This window comes from Oryctolagus cuniculus, chromosome 6 (assembly GCF_051225735.1).
Source record: "Oryctolagus cuniculus isolate XC-2025 breed Fujian yellow rabbit chromosome 6, ASM5122573v1, whole genome shotgun sequence".
Lineage (NCBI taxonomy): Eukaryota > Metazoa > Chordata > Mammalia > Lagomorpha > Leporidae > Oryctolagus > Oryctolagus cuniculus.
Window position 1 is genome coordinate 43133427 of NC_142872.1, and position 20641 is coordinate 43154067.

At 42.8% G+C, this 20641-nt stretch overlaps 1 protein-coding gene across 9 annotated transcripts in view; it reads left to right on the forward strand.

Annotated features, from left to right (window-relative positions):
* The window catches only part of MRPL22 (mitochondrial ribosomal protein L22), a 35132-nt gene that overhangs the window by 5430 nt on the left and 9061 nt on the right, over positions 1-20641 (forward strand). For 4 of the 9 annotated variants that reach the window (XM_051843552.3, XM_070076370.2, XM_070076360.2 and 1 more), the window contains 3 exons: positions 13289-13406; positions 18630-18695; positions 19725-19802. In XM_051843552.3, the coding sequence (XP_051699512.1) occupies positions 18675-18695; positions 19725-19802 (99 nt within the window). In that variant the 5' untranslated portion in view covers positions 13289-13406; positions 18630-18674. Of the gene's footprint in view, positions 1-521; positions 883-2540; positions 2839-13288; positions 13407-14629; positions 14649-18629; positions 18696-19724; positions 19803-20641 lie in introns of those variants that run through there. The other 5 variants (XM_070076369.2, XM_051843553.3, XM_070076361.2 and 2 more) reach the window with 5 other exon arrangements.

Genomic DNA, 20641 nt, shown 5'->3' on the forward strand with positions numbered 1-20641 from the left:
GATGCTGGTGCCTCAGGCTTTAACCTGCTGCGCTACAGTGCTGGCCCTCAACATTTATTTTTTTAAGAAGAGAAATTGGGTGCTGGCGTGGTGGCGCACTAGGTTAATCCTCCACCTGATTTGCCAGCATCCCATATGGGTGCCGAGTTCTAGTCCCGGCTGCTCCTCTTCCAGTCCAGCTCTCTCTGTGGCCCAGGAGGGCAGTGGAGGATGGCCCAGGTGCTTGGGCCCCTGCACCTGCATGGGAGACCAGGAAGAAGCTCCTGGCTCCTGGCTCCTGGCTTTGGATCGACGTAGCTCCGACCATGGTGGCCATTTGGGGAGTGAACCAGTGGAAGGAAGACCTTTCTCTCTCTCTCTCTCTCTATAACTCTACCTGTCAAATAAACAAATAAAAATCTTAAAAAAAAAAATAAAGAGAGAAATTGGCTGTTATTTGCAGTTTGACAATAAGCCCTAAAATTATCATGCACTGAAATAACATTTTATAGATGGACATTTCTTTTTTTTTTTTTTTCAAGATTGATTTATTTATTTGAAAGTCAGAGTTACACAGAGAGAGGAGAGGTGGAGAGAGAGAGAGGCATCTTCCATCCACTGGTTCACTCCCCAATTTGCTGCAATGGCTGGAGCCGTGCCGATCCGAAGCCAGGAGCCAGGAGTTTCTTCCGGGTCTCCCACGAAGTTGCAGGGGCCCAAGGACTTGGGCTGTCTTGTACTGCTTTCCCAGGCCACAGCAGAGAGCTGGATCAAAAGTGGAGCAGCCAGACTTGAACCGGCGCTCATATGGGATGCTGGCACTGCAGGCAGTGGCTTTACCTGCTATGCCACAGCACCAGTCCCAGTGGACATTTTCAATTCCATGATATTTATGTTCATTTGGTAAGTTTCTTGTAAATGTGACTCTTTATTCTTTTCACATCACTCTCAGTACTGTTCTTTCAGTTTGAGTTTATGTCTGGTTAAAGTCTAACTCTGATCTGAAAGGTTTCTATCTTAGTTTCCTAGGACTGATACAACAAACTACCACAAAGTAGGCACCTTAAAACAGTGGAAATTCACTTACAGTTCCTTGAGTTAGAAGTTTACAATCAGTGTATCAGTGTACTGTACTCCATGGAGAGGCTGTAGGGGAAAATGTTTCTTCCTTCAACTTTTGGTGGCTTTGGCATTCCCTTGGCTTTTCAAAGCTCTGTGGTCTGTCTCCAAACTCCCTCTGCCTTGTTCTCATAAAGGCACATCAGATTGCTTTTAGGTTGAATAGGATAATCAGATTTAAACCCATTCCTGTAATAATAATCTCTAATCACACCTTTGCTGTATAAGGTGTCATTCACTGTGAACCTATTTTTGCTCAGCTCTTTCACCTTGTAAATAAGTCTCACCTTAACTTCAACCCCAACTGCCCTATATATCTGGTCTGTGTTGAAGTCTGTCCTTCACACAGCTCAAGTTCCATTTCTTACGTCATCCCAGTTACCTCAGTCCTTGTGTTGATTCCCCTGATATTTTAATGCCAATTGCATGTTTATGACTAATCTTCTATCCCTCTAATTTTTTTTAATCTTTTATTTTATTTATTTGAAAGGCAATGACAGAGAGAGGTTTAGATTGAAAGAGAGCATCTGTCTGCTGATTTAGTCCCAAATAGCTGCAACAGCTGGGATTGGGCCGGGCCTACCCAGGAGCCTAGAACTCCATCCAGGTTTCCCACAAGAGTGACGGGAAACCAAGCACTTGGGCTGTCTTCCATTGCTTTTTGAGGTGCATTGTCAGGGAGCTGAATCTGAAGTAAAGGAGCAGAGATTTGAAGCAGCACTCCAATTCGGGATGCTGGCATTGCAGCTTAATCTGCTGTGCCTCAATGCTGGCCCCAACCCTCTAACTAAATTGTAAAGCATTTGATGACTAGAAATATTTTTTATTTCTTTCTTCATTTCCTTTCCCTAGAATAGTACTTCTGGTATAATAAAAAACTATTTGGATTTTGGATTTTATCTCTGGTTCTTAGCACTATACTCCTACAACCCTTGAAATATCTTGAGTAACAGAAATGTAGTTGTTTTTCATACTAAGTCCTTTTGGAACAAAGGGTATTCTAGACAGACTGGAAATTAAGTTTTGTTTTTTTTTTAAAGATTTATTTTTATTTATTTGAAAGAGTTACAGAGAGAGGTAGAGACAGAGAGAGAGGTTTTCTATCTGCTGGTTCACTCCCCAGCTGGCTGCAACGGCTGGAGCTTCGCCGATCCGAAGCCAGGAGCCAGGAGCTTCTTCTGGGTCTCCCACGTGGCTGCAGGGGCCCAAGCACTAGGGCCATCTTCTACCGCTTCCAGGCCATAGAAGAGAGCTGGACTGGAAGAGGAGCAGCCGGGACTAGAACCAGCACCTATATGGGATGCCAGTGCTGCAAGCCAGGGCTTTAACCCACTGTGCCACAGCACCGGCCCTGGAAATTAGGTTATAAAAATGTGAGGTTCACTGTTGTGTTGGTAATGCATTGATTTTTTTTCCTAAGATTTATTTTATTTATTTGAAAGACAGAGTTACAGAGAGAAGTAGAGACAGAGAGAGAGGTCTTCCACCCGCTGGTTCACTCCCCAGATGGCCGCAATGGCTGGAACTTCGCCGATCCGAAGCCAGGAGCCAGGAGCTTCTTCTGAGTCTCCCACTTGGGTGCAGAAGCCCAAGCACTTGGGCCATCTTGCACTGTTATCCCAGGCCATAGCAGAGAGCTGGATCGGAAGAGGAGTAGCTAGGACTAGAACCGGCGCCGTTATGGAATGCCTGCCCTTCAGGTCAGGGTGTTTACCCGCTGTGCCACAGCGCCAACCCCAGGTAATGCATTGATTTGCTGGGAGGGTGGCTTACCTGGAGAGGGGGTGGAAGCTCTGTGCTTTGTCTTGCTCTCTGCCTCGCTATGTGCATCACTTCCATTTCACCGTTGCTGAGTTGCATCTTCTGTAATCATCACAGAGTGTTTCTCTGGTTCCGTGTGCCGTTCTAGCATGTTGTTCAAGCTGGTGGAGGGATTGTGAGAGCCCCAAGTTAGCAGTCAGCCAGGAAATGTGCATAGCCTGGGCACTCCTTTTGCAGTTGCCATCTGAAGTACAGCTAAGCTTGTAGGACTTGTAGGAGGGATAATGTCAGAATTGAATTCAGTTATTTGACACCCAGTTGGAGTCTGAGAATTAGAGAATAGGTTATTGGCTTGGAAAACCCCTACACATTTGGTGTGGGGAAAAAAAAAGGCACTGGTGCCCTATGCGTTTTAGGTGGTTATGTGTAAGTTGACAAAATGTCAGTCTGAACAGATGCAAGTTGTATTCTGAAAGATTGGCAGGAATTGGGATTCCTTTTTTTCCCAGTGCACTGCCAAGAAGGAATCCTAATTGCCAATTTGGCATAGGCACTGCTTTTCAGCTTTGTGTAACAGCATGGCTTATGCTGATTATCCAAATTCTGTTAAGTTCTGAATACCCATGTAATAAGTTATTTTTTAAAATATTTTATTTATTTATTTGAGAAGTAGAGTTATAGACAGTGAGAGGGAGAGGAGACAGAGAGAAAGGTTTTTGTTCTGCTGGTTCACTCCCAAATGGCTGCAACGGCCAGTGCTGCACCGATCCGAAGCCAGGAGCCAGGAGCTTCTGGGTCTCCCACACGGGTGCAGGGACCCAAGCAATTGGGCCATCTTCCACTGCTTTCCCAGGCCATGGCAGACAGCTGGATTAAAAGAGGAGCAGGCAGGATTCGAACTGGCACCCTTATGTGATGCTGGAGCTGCAGAGTAATAACCTAATGTGCCATAGCACTAGCCCTTGTAATAAGTTACTGATAAGAGTATGATTGTAACTACTCTTAATGATCAGCAGTAATACGAACATGGTAGGGCCTTATTTAAAAATGAGTACTGACACCAAAGGCTTCCACTACTTTCTCTTAGGTCTGTAAAATAAGTTGATCAAGGACATGTTTACAAACTTCTTGATTTGTTCTCAGATTATTATATTTTTAATTCTTCAGCTAAGAATTGTGATACTTTGTTTTCTATTTGTTCTTATACCCCTCTGTAGTGGTCAAACATCCTTGCTATATGAGAAGTCTTCAAAAAGTTCACGAAAATGCATATTTTAAAAAAATCTATGCAGTGAATCAAAAATTTTTTAGCACCAAAATAAACTTACCTTTTAATTCCATTTTCCCATTTTAATGACCCTGTACCTTATGGAAAATGAGAGTAACATGGGGGTAGGGAGGAATGGAAGTTCCTTTAAATAGTGGCTTTGGGGCTGTACTAGGTAGCCCTAAGAGGTTGTAGGCTGAAGACCTATGGGATATTTTGTTTGGACTACCCAGAGTTTAAAACTGCTTTCCACCAACATGGCAACTCATTTTTCAGAGCTGAATTGCATCCCCTCCTTAGATGGGGTATATGCTCTTCAGTTTTCCTCTGCTCCCAACCATGTTTGATTTCTGCGTAGTTGTTTACACACAGCTTTCTTATCTTGGCTGTCACTTAGGTCCTTTTCTTCTTTCATATTTTGCAAATATGTATTTAGTGCCTGCTGTGTGTGAGGAGTTCTAGCACGGGGAGTTTTGTAATGCACAAAGACAACTATCCCTACCTTCTTGGAGCATATAGTCTACTGAAGGGAGCAAGTAGTGAGCCAAGTGAGTAAACTGGAGAGTACATTAAACTGTGACATCTTACTGTTTACTGTAAGCTTACTGTTACTGTAGCTCAGTGACTTTAAAATGGGGAGCCTTTTTTCTCCCCAGGAAACATTTGGAAATGTCTGGAGAAATTTTTAGTGCTTAAAACTCAGGCTGGTTGACTGCTATTGGCCTTCAATATGTTGTAAGTGTGCAGGACAGACCTCCATACCCCTCCCAACAAAGTGTTATCTGGCCCAGAAGTCCGTGGTGCAAAAGTTGAGAAACCCTGAGCATATTTTGGATAATCACTGCTGGATTTCTTTGTTTGCTAAACTCATGTTTCCTTGTTTGTCCTTGACTTTCACGAAGTAAAATTATATTGACTTATGAGAACATACATTTCACTTCAGCCTCTTTTAGATTTTAATTGAGACAAGAGGGAAGATGTTCTTTTATTCAGTCTCAAGTGTAGAATTCACTTAATGTTCTCAGAAGTAAATTTGGAACAAAGAACATTTTACCCTTGATGAATATAATAGCATGATTGAGCCTGAGGCTCTTATTATCTTCACTGGGGACTTGAGTATACCTTGTACTAAGTTTCAAGATGAACTTGGGTAGTAAATAGGAGGTCTTAGTTCTGTTTTTCAGATTGTGACTTTAGAAAATTCTCAGATACTCTTTTATCTGAATTAACTCTTAGCAACAACAAAAAAATTGGCTTATACCTGCTGCTCTTCAAACTGCAGGCAGAGTTTTTAAAATGGTCATTAAGCTTAGCCTTTTAAAATATTTGTAGGTAGAAAACACCTGAATAATGAGAGAAAAAGGAAATCCAGATGTTAGTCCCAGTGTATTTCCTGCTTTGGACTTGAGCTCTGATATTCTCGCCTCGCTGTCAAGGACTTGCATGTGTATTGTGTAACAGGCACTCTGGGGACTTGGTTCACACCTACCCTTCTTTCACCAAGTAAACACAGATGGTGAAGCTAAACGGATTTGGGTTTCCAGGTCAATGAAAGGCTTTTGTCAGTAATGATATTTGAACTTTAGTGATAAAAGTTGATCCTACATGTCTTTTGAAGCAGTGCTTTTAAAAAGTTTTGGTTTGTTTTTATTCTTTAGAATGCTAACAGTAAACTATAGCTATAAGCAGATTTATAGTATTTTTTAAAAAATTTTTATTTAGGTGCCGGCGCTGTAGCATAGCAGGTAAAGTTGCCGCCTGCAGTGCCAGCATCTCATATGGGTGCTGATTCAAGTCTCAGCTGCTCCTCTTCTGATCCGATTCTCTGCTATGGCCTGAGAAAGCAGTAGAAGAGGGCCCAAGGACCTGCACCCACATGGAAAACCTGGAAGAAGCTCCTGGCTCCCACCTTGGGCTTGACCCAGCTCCTGCCATTGCAGCCATCTGGGGAGTGAACCAGTGGATGGAAGACTTCCCTCTCTCTCTCTGCCCCTGCTTCTCTGAAACTCTGCCTGCAAATAAATAAATAAATCTTTAAAAAAAAAAAAAAAGAAGTGGCATAGTTGAGACTTGAACTGGAGCCCACATGGGATGCAGGCGGAGGCTTCACCTGCTACACCACAATGCCAGCCTCAATAACTTCCTTTTCTTGAATGTGTTTTCCCTACTGACTCTTCACAAGGCTTCTCACATGTAAAATCTCATAAAAATGTCAATTTTGTATTCATTTCATTTTTACCTTTAGATTGCTTCATGTTATGCTTTAATTCATTGTTATTCCAACAATTGGCCAGGAGAGGGCACATAGGAACTTTTGATTTAATGTACAGTACTTTAAATTAATTACCCCATTTGGAATACTGTTTTAATTTTGTTTGATTACAGTAGTTGAGTATTTGCTTAATAATTCAGTTTATAACTGTCTAAGTTCTGAAAAGTATTATAGTTATTCAGAAAGCTTGTTATTAATTCATAATATATTTGATTTATTAAGCTGCATATTTAATTTACCAAATATGTACTAAGGTCTTAAGGAGTACAAGACACTGCTAATGGGAAGATGCAGAAGATATGGGACTCCCCCAGGTGAATCTTTCAGGTTGGCTGGAGCAGCAGAGGTCTCATTGAGGATGGATTGAAATTGAAGCTGAGGGGTTTGTGTTTCTGTACGTTGTCAGTGAGGAGACTAGAGATGGAGTTGAGCTTCGGAGAGACCCCAGAGATGACATGGGCAAGTTTCTCTTTTCACAAGGAAACCCAGGTCCAAAGACAGTTACAACACAGAAATACAAATGCTCAGAATTATAAACTAGAGAAGAAAGCTTGAAATTGTGTAATATATCATTTTCAGTTCACAGGACTTAGTTTTGGTGGGAACAGTGAGACAGCTGTTCAGAGGGGCTAATTTAAAAATATATTAGCCCTCAGTGTTTATCACCTGATAGAGACTGTAGGCTGTGTAATATTAATAGTTAATCTAAGAATGGAATGAGGTAGTTGTTATTCTCATTCTATAAATAATTACACCTGACATTATTGAGCCCCCTTAAGTGTCAGGTTAAGTATTTTACTTGCAATATCTCATTTGAGCTCCTGAAAGTTATGAGGTAATTATTATTACTCTATTTATTGATGAGAAAGCTGAGATCTAGAAAGTTATATGATTTCCCTAGAAAATTAGTTAGGATTTAGAGCCAGGTCTGCTTTACTCCAGAACCTCTGCCCTCACCCTTGGTGTAGAGTTTCATTAGGAAGTGCTGGCCACTAACATCATATATCCTATTTTTGTGCTTTTCAGTTAAAACATTGGAAGCTAAATGGGGATGCTGATGATCAGCTTATTAAGTATTATGGTGGCACTGATCTTGATAATTGGATACGAGTGGTGAACTAGAGAGATGACACGCTAAGTGGGGCTGGTGTTGTTGTGCAGCAGATTAAGCTGCTGGTTGCAATGCTGCATCCCGTATGAGCACCTGTTCGAGTCCCAGCTGCTCTGCTTCTGATTCTGCTCCCTGCTAATGCTCCTTGGAAAGCACTGGAAGGTGGCCCAAGTGTTTAAGCCCTTGTCACCCAAGGGAGACCAGGATGGACTTCCTGACTCTTGGCTTCCTCTTGGCCCAGCCCTGGCTATTGCAGGCATTTGTGGAGTGAACCAGCATTTGGACAACCTCTCTCTTTCAAATAAATCTTTTTAGAAAACTATGTAGTAGGAAGAGAATCAATTTGTTTGATTCTTTAGTCTGAAATGTTTGAAGACTAAAATTAAAGGCTCTGCCAGGTTATCATACAAGTTACAACTTCTGAGTGAGAATCTGCCAATATACAACAACTTTGAGTGTTTAAGACTCAGATGTTCATTGAATAACCACTCATGTGCCAAGAAGGATTGAAATTGAAGCTGAGGGGTTTGTATTTCTGTATGTTGTCACTGATGAGACTAGAGATGGAATAGAGCTTGAGAGAGACCCCAGAGATGACATAGGCCAGTTCATCTTTTCACAAAGAAACCCAGGTCCAAAGAGGTGACAGTTGTATCACATAAAAATACAAATGCTCATGATTATAAACATGAGAAGAAAGCTTAAAATTGTGTAATATGAAACTTTCAGCCTACAAAAGGTGTCAGGCTTGTCCTTGAGGTACTCATCTGTACACTTAGTATAGGAACTCTTTATAGTGTGGCCACATCCTAAGTATAGTGGTGTAAGCCAGTACTGGATTACTGGCAAAAAGAAAGTATTAAGACAGTAGGGGCCGGCGCCGCGGCTCACTAGGCTAATCCTCTGCCTTGCGGCGCTGGCACACCGGGTTCTAGTCCCAGTCGGGGCGCCGGATTCTGTCCCGGTTGCTCCTCTTCCAGGCCAGCCCTCTGCTATGACCTGGGAGTGCAGCGGAGGATGGCCCAAGTCCTTGGGCCCTGCACCCGCATGGGAGACCAGGAGAGGCACCTGGCTCCTGGCTTCGGTCAGCGCGATGTGCCGGCTGCGGTGGCTATTGGAGGGTGAACCAACGGCAAAAAAAAAGGAAGACCTTTCTCTCTCTCTCTCTCTCACTGTCCACTTTGCCTGTCAAAAAAAAAAAAAAAAAAAAAAAAAAAAAGAAGAAGACAGTAGGGAGGGGCCTGGTGCTGTGGTGTAGTGGGTAAAGCTGCCACTTGCAGTGCTTATATCCCCTGTGGGCGCTGGTTTGAGTCCCGGCTACTGCTCTCTGATCTAGCTCTCTGCTGTGGCCTGGGAAAGCAGTCAAGATGGCCCAGGTCCTTGGGCTGCTGCTCCCACGAGAGACCCAGAAGAGGCTCCAGGCTCCTGCCTTTGGATTGACCGAGCTCTGGCTGTAGTGGCCATTTGGGGAGTGAGCTAGGGGATGGCAGACCTCTCTCTTACTGTCTTTCTGCCTCGTTTTAATGCTCCCTTTCAAATAAATATATGTATATATTTTTTAAAAAAGACAATAGGGGGAATCTGGGATAAGGGATTACTTGATGCTTCGCATTGAAGTGACATAAACTGGCATTTTTTTGTTTTGATTTTTTTAAACTTATTTAATGAATATAAATTTCCAAAGTACAGCTTATGGATTACAATGGCTTTTTACCCCCCCATAACTTCCCTCTCATCCGCAACCCTCCCATCTTCCTCTCCCTCCCCCCTTCCATTCACATCAAGATTCATTTTCAATTATCTTTATATACAGAAGATCAATTTAGCATATATTAAGTAAAGGTTTCAACAGTTTGCACCCACACAGAAATACAAAGTGTAAAATACTGTTTGAGTACTAGTTATAGCATTAATTCACAATGTACAGCACATTAAGAACAGAGATCCTACATGAGGAGTAAGTGCACAGTGACTCCTGTTGTTGACTTAACAATTGACAATCTTGTTTATGGCATCAGTAATCACCGTAGGCTCTTGTCATGAGTTGCCAAGGCTATGGAAGCCTTTTGAGTTCACCGACTCTGGTCATATTTAGACAAGGCCATGGTCAAAGTGGAAGTTCTCTTCTCCCTTCAGAGAAAGGTACCTCCTTCTTTGAAGACCTGTTCTTTCCACTGGGATCTCACAGAGATCTTTCATTTAGTTTTTTTTTTTTTTTTTTTTTTGGCCAGAGTGTCTTGGCTTTCCATGCCTGAAATACTCTCATGGGCTTTTCAGCTGGATCCGAATGCCCTAAGGGCTGATTCTGAGGCCAGAGTGCTGTTTAGGACATCTGCCATTCTATGAGCCTGCTGTGTATCTCACTTCCCATGTTGGATCATTCTGTCCCTTTTTGATTCTATCAGTTAGTGTTTGCAGACTCTAGTCTTGATAAACTGTCATTTAAAACAGAAAAAACATTTTGCTCAGGAGATGAAAAACCAGGAGAAAACAATACAAGCAAAGATCTGAAAGTACTGGGCTTATTCAGGCAACAGTGAGCATCTATGTGGCTAAATCGTTATGTGAATAAGCCAAGCAGGGTGGTATGTTGGTTAGTTTTCTGCTGATAATAGTATGATATCACAGACTAGGTAAGTTATGAATAAATGAGATTTATTTTAGCTCGAGGTTCTGGAGGTCCAAGGTCAAGGGGTTATATCTGGTGATGGCCTTCTTGTTGACAGAGTCCTGAGGTGGTGAGTGACACAGGGCGTCACATGGGCAAAGACAGAGTGAGTGTGTGTGGTCTCTTTCCTTTTATAAAGCCACCAGCTTTCTTGGGTCAGTGTTGTGGTGTAGCGGGTAAAGCTGCCACCTGCAATGTTGACATCCTGTATGGGTGTCAATTTATGTCTGGCTGCTCCACTTGAGTGCTTCAAGTCCCAGCTGCTCCTCTTAATGATCTAGCTCCCTGTTAATGGTCTGGGAAAAGTAGTGAAAGATGGCCCAAGGGTTTGGACCCTGCTACCCATGTGGGAGACCCAGGTGAAGCTCCTGATTCCTAACTCTGGCCTCTCTAGCACTGGCCGTTAATTTATTAAGGATTATAAAATGGTGCTATTATAATTCTACTATTTCTTCATTATTTACTCTGTAGAAGTCAAACTTTCACCTGCTACTTAGCAGTTAGGGGTACAGCTTGTATAGGAAACACAGGATAAATGTTTGATTGTTTCTCTTTATTCACCTGTTTTGAAAATATGAGGTACTTAAAAAAATTTGTCGAAAAGTGGAATTAAAAGATGAGGCTTATTTTGCTGCAAAATAATTTTGAGATCTATGCATAGTTTTTTTCATAGTGTTTATTTTCTTTTCTTAAAAAACTGAAATAGAAGTTTTCCTTTTCTTTTTTATTTATTTTAATGGCAGAGTTAGAGAGACAGAGCAGTCTTCCATCTCCTGGTTAATCCCCAAATGGCCACAATGGCCGGAGCTGGACCAGACTGAAGCCAGGAGCTTCTTTGGGGTCTCCCACTTGGGTGCAGGGGCCCAACCAAGCACTTGGGCCATCCTCCGCTGCTTTCCCAGGCACATCAGCAGGGAGCTGGATCAGAAGATTAGCAGCTGGGACTCGAACCAATGCTCATATGGGATGCCGGTGTCAAGGTGGTGGCTTTACCTGCTATTCCACAACATCGGCCCCAACTTACCTTTTAAAAAAGATTTTTTTAAAGGTTATTTTGATACCAAAAAAATTTTGAGATACATATGTATCAGGAGTGTTTTAAGAGTTTATGGAAAATGCATTCTATGGGGCTGGCACTGTAGTTAGTGGGTAGAGCTGCTGTCTGTGACACTGGCTCCCATGTGGGTACTAGTTCAAGTCCTGGCTGCTCCGTTTCCAATGCAGCTCCCTGTTAATGTACTTGAAAGACAGTGACAGGCAAAGAGGGGGAGAGGAGAGATAGCTTGGTCTTTTATCCATTGATTCATTCCCATATGACCTCTGCAGCCAGACCTCGGGGAGACTGAAGCTAAGAACTCAGAGCTGCATCTGGCTTTCCCACATGGGTGACAGGGACCCAAGCACTTGAGCCACCATCTGCTACCTCCTAGCATGCATCAGCAGAAAGCTAGATTGGAAGCTGGGAATCCAGGACACGAACCTGCACTCTGATAGGGGGTGCAGGTGTCCCAAGTGGTGACTCAGCCTTCTGTGTCACAATGCCCATCCCGAGGTTATCTTTTTTTTTTTTTTTTTAAAAGATTCATTTATTTATTTGAAAGGCAGAGTCACAGAGAGGCACAGACAGACAGACAGAAAGAGGTCTTCAATCTGCTGGTTCACTCTCCAAATGGCTGCAGTGGCTGAAACTGGGCCGATCAAAGCCAGGAGCCAGGAGCTTCTTCCAAGTTTCCCATGTTGGTACAGGGGCCCAAGCAGTTGGGCCATCTTCCACTGCTTTCCCAGGCCATAGCAGAGAGCTGGATCAGAAGTGGAGCAGCTGGGAACCAGCGCCTAAGTGGTCTGCCGGCACTGCAGGTGGTGGCTTTACCTGCTATGCCACAGCGCCAACCCCCTGAGGTTATTTTTTAATTTTCTATGAACTTTTTGAAGTAAGTTGGCTTACAAACATGTTATAATGGTAGCTAATTCTTTTTTATTCTTATTTTCATTTTTGATGTTTTAACCCCCATGCTTATTCTTATAAATGCTCTAATTCTCCCTTCTTTGGTCCATAGGGGCATTTACCAGTTCGCTCCTAAGTGCCTTTGACGTGACCCTGACAGTCTTTGATAGCTTCCTTGCTTTCTGATATCACATGATGTTCCATGTCCATTTTGTATATTTTCTGTTCAAGATCTGCAGTCTGCCATTTCTCCCTAAGTTGGATTCTTTTTGATAGGTATTTCAAGATAATAATCTGGGCACAAGGGAAACTAATTGCTCCTGGGTCATTGTTAGCAGCTTTTTCTGGGCCTCCTAGAACTTAGAGGATTTTGACGAAATCTCTTCTTGTTCCCATATCAACAATCCCAGTTGGTAGTGACATGAAAAAAGAGATAGAATTAGGATATTACATAATTATTCATTTGTTTTATCTTAGCAAAGGATTTTAAACTGGAGAATGACATCGATAGCTCTGTAATATAGAAGAGTAGCTCATTTGGTTCTCAGGCAGAGAAAGTGGGTTGGAACCAAGGATGTTCGTGGCAGAGAAAACAGTTGCTGTGGATCTGAAAGAGAAGAACAGGTCCTGCACTAGGATGGTAGCAATTGGAATGAGAAGAGGCAAGGCATTTGAGAAATATTTTGATAGAAAAATCTAAGACTTGGTGACTGACTGTTGCAGGATAGATAATTGGGAGGGTGAAGATAAATTTAGGACCCTATTCAAGGATGATTTTATTTAGTGATATGGAAGAAGGAGAATGGATAACTAGAGTGGGGGAGTTCAGGGAGTGATGTATTTAGTATCTTTGTCATCAAGTCACTGTGCCTTACGTCGATGTTTAAAGGCATGCTCTCCAGGCCCAGTCATACTGTCCTGTAGTTGTTTTCTGTGTTTGTCTTGCTCACTCAGAGGTCAACTCAGGGATCTGTTAGCTGTCATCCTTCCTAGCCTCTAATAAACTAGTTCTGTGTGATATTTTATGTAAAATCAGTTTCTATTACAGAATACTTAACAGAGTGCTTCGACTTGTAATCATTAGGTGGTTTCTGTGGTTCAGAAGATAGGTTAAACTCTGCAAAAAGTTCTAAGATTTTGTTTTACTGGTTTCTTTCATCCCCCAGGGTTTTACCCCAATCATATATCCACACAAGTGCTTCTCTTGATATTTCTCGAAGATGGGAAAAGAAGAATAAAATTGTATATCCTCCTCAACTCCCTGGAGAACCTCGGAGACCAGCAGTAAGTTTGTGTCTAGAATCAGTCTCCTGATTGTGATCAGTGCTCCTATTTTTATGTGGCCAGCAGTGATTTATTCTTCAGTTGTGAAAAGAAAAACTATACAATTATGAATTATTTTTTTGACAGAACATGTATTATATTTATCCTTTTGTAGTTTAAAAGATTGTCCTTGCTTTACTTACCTTCTGCCTTTAGTTAATGTGCTGGTTAGGGAGGGGCCTTTACTCTTTTTTTTTTTTTTAATTTTTTATTTTATTTTTATTTGTTTTGACAGGCAGAGTGGACAGTGAGAGAGACAGAAAGAACCGTTGGTTCACCCCCCAGTGGCTGTTACGGCCAGCGCACTGTGGCCGGCGCACTGCGCTGATCCAAAGCCAGGAGCCAGGTGTTTCTCCTGGTCTCCCATGCGGGTGCAGGGCCCAAGGACTTGGGCCATCTTCTACTGCTTTCCCAAGCTATAGTAGAGAGCTGGATCGGAAATGGAGCATTTGGGACTTGAACCAGCACCGAACTAAGCAACAATGCTGGCACCAATGACTCTTTTTTTTTTTTTTTTTTTGGATTAATTTTGTTTATTTGAAAGAGTTACAGAGAGAAGTAGAACCAGAGAGGGAGAGAGGTTTTCCATCTGCTGGTTCACTCCCCAAATTGTTGCAGCAGCCAGAGCCTAGCTGATCAGAAACCAGGAGCCAGGAGCTTCCTCTGGGTCTCCCATGCTGGTGCAGGGGTCCAAGGACTTAGGCCATCTTCTGCTGTTTTCCCAGACCATAGCAGAGAGCTGGATCAGAAGTGGAGCAGCCCGGACTGGAACTGGCACTCTATGGGATGCCAGCGCTGCAGGCCAGGGCTTTAACCCACTGTGCCACAATGCCGACCCCCGCCACGACTCTTTTATTAAAAAAAGATTTATTCATTTATTTATTTAAAAGGTACATAGATGTGGGGAGCAATCCGGACTAGACTGAGTTACTGCAATTAAGACTTATTCTATGCATCTGCTCTCCCACAATATGGCGCTGGGAGAGAAGTGAACAGCTTCTGCACAGCTGCCTCCAGTTCAACCAATAAACTGTAGGACTTGCTCCTGATTGGAGGAAAGCAGCGTACTCGGCGTGTGGGCAGCCGAGTTGGGATTGGTGGAGGAGGACTATATAGGAGGAGAGAGACGGCATGCACCGGGGAACATCTAAGGGGAACATCTAAGGGGAACACCTGTGCAGCCCCCGAGATAGCCGGCCGGCGGTATGCCGCTCCCCTGCGGAAGTGGGGAAAGCGGCCAGGGGGAACCGCCCTTCCACGGAGGTGGAAGGGATAGTAGCCAACCCGGGAAGAACCAGCAGCAAACCCGGGGAGGGCCGAGCAGACGAAAGAACAGCGCAGGGTCTTGTGTCGTTCCCCCACGAAGATGGGGAGCGACACATAGAGAAAAAGAAAGATTGGTTAATTGTCCATTTGTTGTTTCACCTGTAAAATGGCTGCAACAGCTGGGTCTGGGCCAGGCCAAAGCCAGGAGTCACGAACTTCATCCTGGTCTCCTATAGGAGTGGGAAGGGCACAAGCATCTGGGCCATCTTTTTATGCCTTCCCAGGCGCATTAGCAGTAAGCTGGATTGGAACTAGCATTGTGATAATATGATGCCGGCATCAAAAGCGGCAGCTTAACCCATTGTACCACAACGCTGGCCCCTCTTTAGCAAAGACATTTATTGGGTCACATGTTTTCCTTATTTGAGTTATGTGATGTAAGTTGTTGCTGGGGCTGGTGCTGTGGCGTAGTCGTTAAAGCTGCTGCATGCAGTGCCGGCATCCCATATGCGCTCCGGTTCAAGACCCAGCTGCTCCATTTCTGATCCAGCTCTCTGCTATGGCCTGGGAAAGCAGTAGAAGAGGGCCTAAGTTCTTGGGCTCCTGCACTCACGTGGGAGACCCAGAGAATGCTCCTGGCTCCTGGCTTCAGATCGGCACAGCTCTGGCCATTGCAGCCAATTGGGGAGTGAACTAGTGAATGGAAGACCTCCCTCTCTCTGCCTCTCTTCTCTCTGTAACTCCAACTTTCAAGTAAATAAATAATTTTTTTTTTTTTAAAAAGGTAAGTTGTTGTCTTAGAGTGGGTGTTTGGCTCAGTGGTTAAGTTACCCGCATCCCATATCACAGTGCCTGGCTTGTCTCAGCTCAGCTCCTGATTCCAGTTTCCTGCCAGTGCACACCCTGGGAGGTAGCAGAAAATGGCTCAAGTACTTGGATCTCTGCTCTGCATGTGGGAGACTTATTTAGATGGAGCTCTGGGTTTCTGGCTTCAAGCTGGCTAAGCCCTGGCTATGTGGATATTTGTAGAGAGAACAGCAGATGAAAAAGCTCCCTCTGTTTATCTCAGGCTTCCTCTGTTTATCTCCCCCTGTGACTGTCTGCCTTCCAAATAAAATAAAAATACATTTTAAAATGGTTTTTAAAAATTTTTAGGCGGCTGGTGCCGCAACTCAATAGGCTAATCCTCTGCCTGCGGTGCCAGCACACTGGGTTCTAGTCCCAGTTGGGGCACCGGATTCTGTCCCGGTTGCTCCTCTTCCAGTCCAGCTCTCTGCTGTGGCCCGGGAGTGCAGTGGAGGATGGCTGAAGTGCTTGGGCCCTGCACCCACATGGGAGACCAGGAGAAGCACCTGGCTCCTGGCTTCAGATCAGCACGGTGCGCCGGCCACGCTGGCCAAGTGGCCACTGGAGGGGGTGAACCAACGGCAAAAGGAAGACCTTTCTCTCTGTCTCTCTTTCTCTCACTGTCCACTCTGCCTGTCCAAAAAAAAAAGGGGGGGGGCATTTTATATTTGGACTACTATTTCATCTGAATGACCCTTTTGTGCATTTTATCCTCACTTCACTTTACCTAATAATTACTGTATTTAATTAATGGCAATGATATATAGCTTTGCCTTCTGATTTCTGGTTTTCCTACTTTATCTGTTTGCCATGATAGGTCTTCTTCTTCTGAGACTTTGTCCACTTAATTTTTAGAAAGTGTCCTTAGACATTTCAACTGTCCAAAGTAAATGCTGAGCTTTGTAGTTTGAGAAGAGGATGCTTGATTAACTTTCACCTTGCTTGTAACCATTTTTTCTTAGGCTCTTGCTGGAAATACTATATAACAGTGTAACAAAAAATTTTTTTTATGAAAACAAAATTTGTGGATAATCATAGACAGTTCATTTTAAAGATATTCTGCCATGGGAACCCATGAGTTGAAAGGTTTTTGTGTATATGGTTTCATTGAGTGGATTAACTTTTGCAGATTACTGTTATCAGTCGTGACAGTTCTTCTTTCTTCTCCCTTGCTCCCTAGGACACTTATTACTGAAAATGTAATTAGGCTTTTGCTACAGTTTTCAGCCTGTCAGCTTCTGTTGCCACTGAAATGAAATATGCTGCATATTGAAAGATGGCCACTTGAGAAAACTTGGCTGTTTCTAAGGCATTTGAAAATTCCAGAAGGGGTCAGGATGTTAGAAAGTTTTAAGATCTTGCTATTGTTTGTCTTAATGTTTTCTAATTTTCTTAAAGTGGCAGTGTGATAGATTATTGTAACATGAGTATCAGGGTCAGAAGGGGGACTTTGCAAAGTCCACCTGCTAGACCTTATATTAGGTATTTCACATACCTCCCTGCTCTTTGACTTCTGGCTTTCTTCCTCACAAGCTTGGTGGGTTTGGACAATTCACTTGGTTTTCCCTTTGTAAAATATTTATAAAATCTTTCCTGTCACACTTAGAGTTCTATTCATCAAGTAATGGGTCTAAAAAGTGCTTTGTGCATTATAAATTGTTTAATAGGTGAATTGGTTTAAAATAGGTTATGCCTGCCACTTTAAATAGAGGATAATAAAAGCTAGCATTCACTGAGAACTTGCCATGTGCCATGCCATACAAAGTGGTTTCCTTAAATGTTTTTTTTTTTAATTTAGTTCTCATTAGAGTTTAATATAGTCCGTATGCTTATCTACCTTTTAAAGAGGAAGAAACTTAGAGGTTAAGTGGTTTGTCCATGATTATGTAGTGGTAAACGGTAGAACTGGGATTCCAACCCAGGGATTCTGAATCTGGAACCTACACTCTTGACCAAACACCTGTAAAACACTTACTTTGTTGATTTTGCCATTATTCTCTTTACTAATTGTGAAATTGTTTGTTTGTTTGTTTTCCCTTTTCTTTTTCCTTCTTTCTTTTTTTTTTTTTTAAGATATATGTATTTATTTGAAAGAGTTACGGAGAGAGAGACAGGGAGAGAGAGAGAGAGAGACAGGGAGAGAGAGAGAGAGGGAGAGACAGAGAGGGAGAGAGGGAGAGGGAGAGAGAGAGAGAGAGACAGGGAGAGAGAGAGAGAGGGAGAGACAGAGAGGGAGAGAGGGAGAGGGAGAGAGAGAGAGAGAGAGACAGGGAGAGAGACAAGGATAGACAGGGAGAGGGAGAGAGAGAGAGAGAGAGAGAAAGGTCTTCTATCCGTTGGTTCACTCGCCAATTGGCTGCAACAGCCGGAGCTGTGCCGATATGAAGCCAGGAGCCAGGAGCAATCTCTGGGTCTCCCACGCGGGTGCAGGGGCCCAAGGACTTGGACCATCTTCTGCTTTCCCAGGCCATAGCAGAGAGCTGGATTAGAAGTGGAGCAGCCGAGTTCGAACCAGCGCCCATATGGGATGCTGGCACAGTCACAGGGGGAGATAAACAGAGGAAGCCTGAGATAAACAGAGGGAGCTTTTTCATCTGCTGTCTCTCTACAAATATCCACATAGCCAGGGCTTAGCCAGCTTGAAGCCAGAAACCCAGAGCTCCATCTAAATAAGTCTCCCACATGCGGAGCAGAGATCCAAGTACTTGAGCCATTTTCTGCTACCTCCCAGGGTGTGCACTGGCAGGAAACTGGAATCAGGAGCTGAGCTGAGACAAGCCAGGGTGCCGGTGCCGCAGGCAGAGGATTAGCCTATTGCGTCGCGGCGCCAGCCTCCTCTGGATATTTAAATGTTGGCACAAACTTCCCATTTTATAGTTTCTGTTTCACACTTAGTGATCCGTTAACGTAGTGAAATTTTGGAAAGATATGTGGAAAAGAGATCTCTACATTTTCAGTACTGTCAGAATTTTCATTAGTCATAGAAAGTGAAAACCTCATTAATGTTGTATTTTAGTGTTATTTTAATAAGCCAGCTAAAGTTTGTTTGCTTTTTGTTTTCCTATTTGTAAGGAAATCTACCACTGTCGAAGACAAATAAAATACAGCAAAGACAAGATGTGGTATCTGGCAAAATTGGTAAGCTAAAATGACAACTTTCATATACAGATTTATTTATTTATTTACTTACTTACTTACTTGAGAAGCAGAACAACAGAGAGAGAGAAAGAGTTATCTTCAATCTGCTGGTTCACTCTCCAAATGGCTGCAACAGCCAGGGCTGGGCCAGGCCAAAGCCAAGAGTCTAGAACTCCACCTGGGTCCCTACTGTGGGTGGCAGGGGACCAAGTATTTGGACCATCCTCTCTTGCCTTTTCAGGCCATTAGCAAAAAGTAGGATTGGAAGTGGAGCTTGTGGGACTCAACCCAGAGGCTTCAATATAGATTTCTGACCTCGCAAGCAGCAGCTTAACTGCTGGGCTGCGATACTGGCCCTGATCACTGCCATATAATACTTAGGAAAGAAGCTGTGATTTTTCTTCAACATTTGAGGAAACCAAAAAAGCTTGCCCTGATTTCCCCAAGAAGTTAGAAATAACAGTTCCATGTTCTGACAGTTGGTAGGTAATCAAAGAATGATTGCTCAGAGATATATGGCTTTACTCAGTTTTTACTTCTTCTTCACATTAAAATAAAGCATTGGGAATCTGGGTATAAGCAGAGAATCCTGGAACATTAGCTACCTGTAAAGTACATTCAACTTGTTTCAAAATTGTTGCTTTTTAAAGTCCTGCAGCGCTTCCCTGGAAAATATTTGTAGCTAAGGCAAGAAAAAAGCAGCAAATCTACATGTATTACTTGTCTTAGAAAGGAGAAGGAGATGCCTTCAGTGCTAGTGTGAACATTGCCAGCTGTGATTTGTTGTCATGTCTTCTGTCTTTCAGTGTTAGTAGAGCTACTACAACCTAGGTTTTATTGTTAATGTGTTTGATTTTGACCTCAAGAGGGTAATATCCTTTTGCAAACTTGTTTTCTTATCTTTTGCCTGGATTGGTTCACTGTTTTTAGAAATTATTTGGATTATGTAAAGCTTTTAGTTTTTATTGGAAAGGGAACTTTGTAAAATAACCTGTTTATTCTCTCTGGTTTGTCACCCTTTAATTCTAGATAAGAGGAATGTCCATTGACCAGGCTTTGGCTCAGTTGGAGTTCAGTGACAAAAAAGGAGCACAGATAATTAAAGAGGTAAACTTGTAAGATCCGGGCAGGGGACAGGGGAGATGCGTATCCATCTTGTGGGTGTTAATAATCTCAGCGTAATTACTGAATTCCCTGACTTTTCTGGTGTAAATATATACTTTATATGATAAAGATTTAGGGCACTCAGTTTTATTGACCCCCTTTTACCTTAGGAATGTACATACTTTGAACATTTTTTTTCCCCTCAGATTCTTTTATTTGCACCAGACGTTTATTTATTATTTTTACTATCAACGATAAACTTTATTTTTAATGATTTGGGGCTCAGGCTGTTTTTTAGGAATTTTTTAAAATTATTTTTTTAAGTCAAGTCTACAAATGAGAGCTTGGAATTTTATTACTAGTTGAATTGAAAGAGCACTAGGCTGGAACTCAAGATACCTGAAAGCTTGTCCTTTCTGTGACACTTTTCTTGTAACCATGGGCAAGACTCTTAACCTGTCTGCTTCCATTTTTCTCATCTGGTGGGATTGAATTAACTTATCAATAAATACCATTCTAATCCCAAATGTGGCTGATTTTCTAGGTAATACTGTGTCAGTGGTAAGTGTGCTGCCTCATTCTACGCATAGGAATATTCTTATTTCAACAAACTATATTGATATTTACCATCTTGGGATATCAGCATTGTTTTCTATATCTTCTGTTAATTCTCACCTTAAGTGAGTTTTTTTTTTTTTTTGGACAGGCAGAGTGGATAGTGAGAGAGAGAGACAGAAAGGTCGTCCTTTGCTGTTGGTTCACCCTCCAATGGCCGGCGCGGCCAGCGCGCTGTGGCCGGTGTACCGCACTGATGTGAAGCCAGGAGCCATGTGCTTCTCCTG